This window comes from Dermochelys coriacea, chromosome 3, assembly GCF_009764565.3.
Source record: "Dermochelys coriacea isolate rDerCor1 chromosome 3, rDerCor1.pri.v4, whole genome shotgun sequence".
In the NCBI taxonomy this organism is placed as follows: Eukaryota; Metazoa; Chordata; order Testudines; family Dermochelyidae; genus Dermochelys; species Dermochelys coriacea.
In genome coordinates, this window is record NC_050070.1 from 128,086,698 (window position 1) to 128,095,106 (window position 8,409).

An 8,409-nucleotide genomic window follows, 5' to 3' on the forward strand; every position below is an offset into this window, starting at 1 on the left:
TGCGATAAATTTACCCCCCACTGGATAGATCACTGCCCATTGATGCAGTAGGTAGTGTAGACAAGCCTTTACATATAACATTCCTGTTAATACACCCTAGAATATTAGCCATTTTTCAACTGCATCACAGTGTTGACTCATACTCTGTTTGTGATCCACTCTACCCACCCCACCCCGATTCTTTTCAGCAGTACTACCACCTAAATAGTTATTTCCCATTTTGTAGCTGCGCATTTGATTTTTTTCCTTCCTAAGTGTAGTACTTTACACTTGTCTTTATAGAAGCTCTTGTTTAATTCAGACCAGTTCTGTTTGTCAAGGTCATTTTGAATTGTAATCCTCTTCTCAAAGTGCTTGCTACCCCTCCCAGCTGGGTGTCATCTGGAAATGTTACATGCATACATTTCACTCTATTACCCAAGTCATTAATGAAAATGTTGAATAGTACCAGATCCAGAGCTGATCTCTGCAGCCCCATTTGATACAACCTTCCACTTTGACAGCAAATCATTGGGGAGGAGGGATAGCTCAGTGGTTTGAGCATTGGCCTACTAAACCCAGGTTTGAGAGTTCAGTCCTTGAGGGGGGACATTTGGGATCTGGGACAAAAATTGGGGATTGGTCCTGTTTTGAGCAGGGGGTTGGACTAGATGACCTCCTGAGTCCCTTCCAACCCTGGTATTCTATGATAACTACTTTTTGAGTACAGTCTTTCAGCCAGTTGTGCATACACCTTATAGTAATTTAATCTAGATCACATTTCCCTAGTTTGCTTATGAGAATGTCAGGTTGGACTTTGTCAAAAGCTTTAATAAAATCAAGATATATCACATCTACTGCTTCCTCCCATCCAGTAGGCCAGTAACCTTGTCAAAGAAGGAAATTACATTGGTTTTACATGATTTGTTCTTGACAAATCCATGCTGGCTATTCCTTATAACCCTAGATTCCAAGGCCAGAAGGAACCATTGTGATCACCTAGTTTGCTCTCCTGTATAACACAAGCCATAGAACTTCCCTAAAATATTTCCTACATGCTTATACATTGACAGTTTAATTTGTTTCAGTATCTTTCCAGGTATCAAAGTTAGGTTGACTCGTCTATAATTCCCTGGGTCATCTTTGTTCCCCTTTTTAAAAATAGGTTCTATGTTTGCCTTTTTCCACTCCTCTGGGACCTCACCCATCTTCCATGAGTGCTTGAAGATAATTTGCTAACCGTTCTGAGGTTGCTTTACTTCATTCTTTAATATCCTAAAGACGAATTTCATCAGGCCCTGCCAACTTGAATACATTTAACTCACCTAAAGCTTCTTTAATCTTTTTTTTTTTTTTTCCCCCCATTTTGTCATACATTCCTTCCCCTTGTTATTAACAGGGCTGTCAAGTGAGTTAAAAAAATTGATCGTGATTAATTGTGCAATTAATCACGCTATTAATAATAGAATACCATTTATTTAAATATTTAAAGTTTCTGACATTTTCAAATATATTGATTTTAATTGTAATACAGAATACAAAATGTACAGTGCTCACTTTATATTTGTTTTTGATTACAAATACATGCACTATGTGTAACAAAAAAGTGTTTTTCAGTTCCCCCATTACAAGTACAGAAATGTAATTTGATCTCTTCATATTTCCTGCAGAGGGAATCTGTTTTGTTCAGTAAAATACTTTTTTTTCATTATTTAGGAACTGGAGATGAAGATGAGTATGTTGATGATTTCAACAGGTAAGAGGGAAAAATACTTGTATTGCTACAGTGTAATATTTAATGGATAGTAAACATCATTCAGTTTTCTAGTTACATTGAACCAGTAGTAGGTTCCATCCTATCATGGTAAGTTTGACAATGCTGCCATCTGTCTGTTATACATCTGTGAATATACATCTTTCTTATACTTTCTGTAAACAGGAGTGTCTTGAAAACCTGTCCTTGGGATCCTGACAAGCTTTAGAGTTTTTTTTAATCAAATTAAAAAGCCTCTTCTCAACAATACATTTTTATCGTTTACTTTTTTATACATTTTAATTAGTATTTTTAGCTAACTGTCTGTATATGAGTCCAAATTTGATCTTGCATCTAGAAAACTCAGCAGCATGAAGGGCAGACAATTGAGCAATAACATTTAAGGCCTTGATCCTACAATTTACATGTCACAGCTTATTTCTCACAGCTTAATTTAGTTACAGGTGTGTTCTCAAATATTTTTATTTAAATTTCTGTTCTGTAAAAATGGCGCTATCTAACCTAAACACTCTTCCCTATAGAGGTGTGTGTGTGTGTGTGTGTGTGTGTGTGTGTGTGTGTGTGTGTGTGGAGGGAATTCTTGTACAGCAGAAAAAGAAACTAATTAATTTCACCTTTTATTCTTTTTTCTGTCATTAGTACCAGTCATCGCTCAGAAAAAAGTGACATCAGTATTGGTGAAGAAATAGAAGAAATTTCTGTGGAAATAGAAGACTTGAATGCCAGTGATAAAGTATGACTTTTATTGTGTGGATATGCTTTTAATCTTGTCTTTGATATTGTGGTTAGATGTTGGGTTCTCCTTTCTGGACAACTGTCATCATGTAATAAACCCTTTGGGCACAGGTGGATATAGTCATGCCATTCATTAAAACTGCCTTCTATTTATAACCATTCATTTACTAAAAAAGAAAAGGAGTACTTGTGGCACCCTAGAGACTAACAAATTTATTTGAGCATAAATTTTCGTTAGGGTTAGAGTCTATACTGACTCTTTTTTTAAGGAAAAAAAAAAGTTATTTGGTCTAACTGTGCAGTAACAATTGAGAGGTTTTCTTGTAATCTTTTAGCTTATGCAAGAGTTTTTATTAATTGCCTCAGTTGTGCTCATATTTTCATTATTCAGCGCTGGCTATCAAATTTCCATACCTCTGTCTGCATTGTTAGAGTATATTCCCTTTCTAAACCAGAACACTTTAAACACTTTGCCGGGCTTCTGTTGAACTCTGAGATATTACAATTAATAGGTACTGCTACCAGCTGAATTGTTCTTTGGTGACAGCATGCTAACAACCTATTACCTAGATCTCCTTCCAAAAATTTTTAGTACATTTTTAAAATTGTAAACAGGGCAAGTGACTCCAAATCTACTTTATTTTAAATATTTTTTTTCTCATCTGAACCAATTGCTCTTTATTTTGTTGGAAAAGTAAAGCAGTGGCATTAGGAGCCCAATTTATAAGGTACTTCTCATTAACTTAATGGGCAGTTGAATGCACACGGTATCTCATATGTTGGAATTGATACCTTTCAGACAGGGCCGTAAGCTAGCAAGATGCTTTTTGCAGGACTGTATATAGTTCAATAGATTTAGAAATCTAAATAAATAAATATATATCGATATCGTCTGGTTGATTTTGTTTACTCTTCTAGCTTGAAGACCTCACGCAAGATCTTACCATTTCTCAGTTAAGTGATGTTGCAGATTATCTAGAGGATGTGGCATAGAACTGGACAGTAGAGCTGTTTCAAGTGCTGGATTGAGGACTCTTGTGGACTGCTATTTTCAGACAATCATTCTTTGCTGGAATGTCTGTTCCCTATTTGTGCCTTGTGTTTCAGAAAGACTGGAGGTGTGGAGAGCGCTTATTAAATCATAGTAAGAACTGAATGAAATAGTTCATTCCAGCTTGAGTCTAATATTGGAATTGTTCTTCGTCTGATTCAGCGAAACCTTTCACACGAGTTGAATTTTTTTCCAGCAGGATGTCCATTGCTGGCGATGGATACACACAACTTTTGGTCTTTAGGAGAACATTGCTGAAGAAATCAGCAAAGCTGCAGAACTTCTACACAGATGTATGTCTTTGTAATGAATTTATACTGTTATGGTAACATTCTAATTTTTAGCTAAGCAAGAAAACTTAAGAGTTACTGTTTCAACTTACTAAAAACTTCAGCAGGAGAGTAAAAGTAGTCTCTCTGAAATTTACATAATATCTAATAAATTTGCCTCAGTACCTAGTCAATCCATGCCTAATTTAAGGGGTCAAGATTTTTCAGAAGTGACTAGTGATTTTTGGGAGCCAAACTTTAGAGGTCTGCAAGGGGCCTGGTTTTTAGCATTTTCTGAGAACCAGTCCCCTTTAAGGTGTCTCCAGCTGAACAGCCCAAACTGAGGCACCTAAAATCAGTAGGCACTTTTGAAAATCTTGGCTGAAGTATCTGTCAACTCTGAACTTTCTTGTTTTAATGTATTTGTCAGACCATTAACGTTACTCTAAACTACTTTTTGTGTGTGATAATTTCATTAATGTTAACACCTGTTAAAATCCCAATAAAAATGTGAGATTCCCTTATGATCCACAAATCATATACAAAATAGCAAAATTTCTGAGAAGAGCTGTTTAATGGTTTGTGGAGTTCATGTTACTGGGGGGATCTTAATTTGTATTGACTCACTTTCATTGTTAAAAATCCATGTTTTTTTTTTTTTGTTTCCTTTTTTTAAAGGAGCACCAAAAAACTATAAAACAATTAAACTTCTCTGTGTATCAGAATCTAATGACTGATGAACAGATTTAAACCCAAATATTTAAAAATAAATACCAGGCCTAAGATATTGAACACACTAAGTTATAGCCAGGAGCACATTTTTGTACTTCCATTATCAACTCTTGAAAAACAGGGTCAGTAATGGAAACATTGACAGTTCCTTAACTATACTGTCATGCATGGTGCTGCTGTAGTATATAGGTCATGGACATTTGTAATACTGAAACAAGCCTTCAAAATGTGTACTTTTTGAGCCTTGTTAAAAAAAATACATTGGAAAAATACATGTCAGTGAATATAAAGATAAATTAATCACCTTTTTGCAGGCTTTGTAATTTTATTTCAGGTAAGCTAGCCATTTCAATAACAGTAGCATGCAAGACCATATCCACTGGTACAGCTTTCAGAGCTGCTTTATTTTTATTTGAGTCTGACTTAGGCTCTTACACACTGAGCTAGCCGATGTGGGGCTGTATTGGAAGGTTATACTTATACAGTAGATAGATTATTTGAGGGCAGAGGGGAAAAGTGACTTATTTATATCTATCCCCAAATAGCCAGCATAAAGCAACAGAACATGAACCATGGAGTCAACATCTTACCTTGTGCCATAATGTAGCGGTCTTGAGCACAGAAGAGAGGCTATCCCAGAATCTACATGCCACAGCCTTGAAGCAGCAAAGACCTTGTAGCAATAACTTCTGAGGCTGAGATTCTTTAAGATGTGGGAGACCTTGTGCCTAGAATTACTACCCTGTAAAGGAGGACATGGAAAAAAGAAAGCAGCAGCATGTCTGAAGGTGTATTCTTCCACTAGAACTTCCACTGGAGGCACTTGGAACATAAGAACAGCCATACTGTGTCAGACCAAAGGTCCATCTAGCCCAGCATCCTGTCTTCCAACAGTGGCCAATACCTGGTGCCCCAGAGGGAATGAACAGAACAGATGATCATCAAGTGATCCATCCCCTGTTGCCCATTCACAGCTTCTGGCAAATAAAGGCTAGGGACACCATCCCTGTCCCTCCTGGCTAATAGCTATTGATGGACCTGTCCTCCATGAACTTACCTAGTTCTTTTTTGAACCCTGTTATAGTCTTGCCAGAAGCTGTTGTGAAGGCCAAAGAGTTCTACAGGTGACTGTGCACTGTGTGGAGAAAAAAATGCTTCCTTTTGTTTTGTTTTAAACCTGCTGCCTATTACAGTAAAAGCTGTGTTATCTGGCATTTTACCAACCGGAAAGCTCTAGAAACCAGCATTTCTGATATTTTCCAGTACAAATCTTCAATCTAGTAACCGGGACCGATGCTGAAGCTATTCAGGACCCGAGTATTTCTGAGAGCAGTCAGACAACAATTGAGTTAGCCAAGAAGAGCCAAATGCTGTTCTTTCTGTTTGTATCTGCCATTGTGATTGGTCGGTTTATTACTTGGTGTATTGTCCTGTGTTTATTGTAAAATATCAACGCAACCCTACCATTATGGCATCCAAAATACCAGCAAAAAGCAAAGGAGAGAAGAGTAAGAGAATTGTTAACATTAAAACAGAAAATAGAGATTTGTACATGTCTTGAACAGGGCGAGAAAAGTTTGTTCATTTCATTTTATTGTATTCTAATTCTTTGAAAATTGGTAAGCCATTGGTAAGTATAACTCCTAGTTAACAGGAATTTTAACCAACATGATGGATAACAAAGTTTTTACTGTAACTTTATTTGGTGACCCCTACTGCTTGTGTTATGAGAAGGAGTAAATAACACTTCTTTATTTACTTTCTCCACACCAGTCATGATTTTATAAACCTCTATCATATCCCCCCTTAGTTATCTCTTTTCCAAGCTGAAAAGTCCCAGTTTTATTAATCTCTTTTCATATGGCAGCCATTCCATACCCATAATAGTTCTTATTGCCCATTTCTGAACCTTTCTAATTCCCATATACATCTGCATGCAGTATTCAAGATGTTGGTGTACCATGGATTTAGATAGAGAAAATATCATATTGCCTGTCTTATTATCTATCCCGCTCTTAATGATTCCCAACTTGCTGTTAGCTTTTTTTGACTGCCGCTGCACATTGAGTGGATGTTTTCAGAGAACTATCCACAATGGCTCCAAGATCTTTCTTGAGTAGTAACAGCTAATTTAGACCCCATCATTTTATTTATTTTTATATATATATAAATATATATAGTTGGAATTATGTTTTCCACTGTGTATTACTTTGCATTTACTAAAATTGAATTTCATCTGCCATTTTGTTGCCCAGTCATCCATCTTTGTGAGATCCTTTTTGTAGCTGTTCAGTCTGCTTGGGACTTAACTATCTAAGTAGTTTTGTATCATTGGCAATTCTGCCACCTCATTGTTACCCCTTTTTCCAGATCATTTATGAATATGTTGAATAGGACTGGTCCCAGTAAAGACTCTGGGAGGACACCACTATTTACGCCTCTCCATTCTGAAAACTGGTCATTTATTCCTTCCCTTTTGTTTCCTATCGTTTAACCAGTTAGCAATCCATGAGAGGACCTTGCCTCTTATCCTATGGCAGCTTGCTTTGCTTAAGAGCCTTTGATGAGGGACCTTGTCAAAGGATTTCTGAAAATCTAAGTACATTATATCCACTGGATCACCCTTGTCCACATACCTGTTGACCCCCTCAAAGAAATATAGTAGATTAGTGAGGCATGATTTCCCTTTATAAAAACCTTGTTGACTCTTCCCCAACAAATTATGTCATCTGTGTGTCTGACAGTTTTGTTCTTTACTATTGTTTCAACCAGTTTGCTCAGTACTGAAGGCTGGGATCACCGTTGAACCCTTTTTTTTTAAATTGTCATCACATTAGTTATCCTCCAATCATTTGGTATAGAAGCTGATTTAAATTATAGGTTACAAACTACAGTTAGTAGTTCTGCAATTTCACATTTTAGTTCCTTCAGAACTCTTGGATGAATACCATCTGGTCCTGGTGACTTTTATTACTATTTAGTTTACCAATTTGTTCCAAAACCTCTGACAGGTTGGATCACAGAAATCCCCTCGGAGTTGCCACCTGATGTGCCAAGACTACTTCTGCTCCTGCTTTCCTGCCTTGTCAGCTAGGACTTCAGTGCCCTGCCTGGTTTGAACCAGACCCGCTAGCCTGCTGCAAACCCAGACCCAGGTGAACCACGTCCCCTAACAGCTGTAGGCTTAAGTGAAAGCAGCTTACAGCAGTGTTCCCGTCTTTAACACTCAGATGCCCAAATCCCAATGGGGTCCAAACCCTAAATAAATCCATTTTACCCTGTATAAAGCTTATACAGGGTAAACACATAAATTGTTCTCCCCCATAACACTGATCAAGAGAGATACACAGCTGTTTTCCCCCTCCCCCCCCCGCCAGGTATTAATACATAGGCTGGGTTAATTAATAAGTAAAAAGTGATTTTATTAAATACAGAAAGTAGGATTTAAGTGGTTCCAACTAGTAACAGACAGAACAAAGTGAATTACCAAATAAAATAAAACACGCAAGTCTGTCTAATCAAACTGAAAACAGTTGCAATTCTGTTTCAACAAGACTGTCCCTGCTTCTCAAAATTAACTCGTTTTGTGTGTGTTGATCATTTAAATGAAAAGTGGGAAACCAAAGAACAGCCATACATATAGAAACTGAACACTTTTCCAAAAGCGACTCTCTTCTAGCTATACTAAACCCACTCTCAGCTTTGTGCTTTTGAAGATTTATCCTGTGAAACCTCAGTAAACATAAATGCACTTAAATAGTGATACTGAGTACTAAACAGAACTTTTAAATTCTGTTTAAAACTGATTTTGGGGTAAATAGGAAGAAGATAGTTTAAAATACTTAACTGGCACTGACTAAATACTTTTC

General features: G+C 36.9%; 1 protein-coding gene across 4 annotated transcripts in view; it reads left to right on the plus strand.

Moving 5' to 3' along the window:
* The window catches only part of CEP43 (centrosomal protein 43), a 55,324-nt gene extending 49,847 nt beyond the window's left edge, over positions 1 to 5,477 (plus strand). For 3 of the 4 annotated variants that reach the window (XM_038394384.2, XM_043511286.1, XM_038394383.2), the window contains 3 exons: positions 1,696 to 1,735; positions 2,393 to 2,486; positions 3,407 to 4,463. In XM_038394384.2, the coding sequence (XP_038250312.1) occupies positions 1,696 to 1,735; positions 2,393 to 2,486; positions 3,407 to 3,481 (209 nt within the window). In that variant the 3' untranslated portion in view covers positions 3,482 to 4,463. Of the gene's footprint in view, positions 1 to 1,695; positions 1,736 to 2,392; positions 2,487 to 3,406; positions 4,464 to 5,085 lie in introns of those variants that run through there. The other variant, XR_005291807.2, reaches the window with a different exon arrangement.
* Positions 5,478 to 8,409: the final 2,932 nt, after the last annotated feature.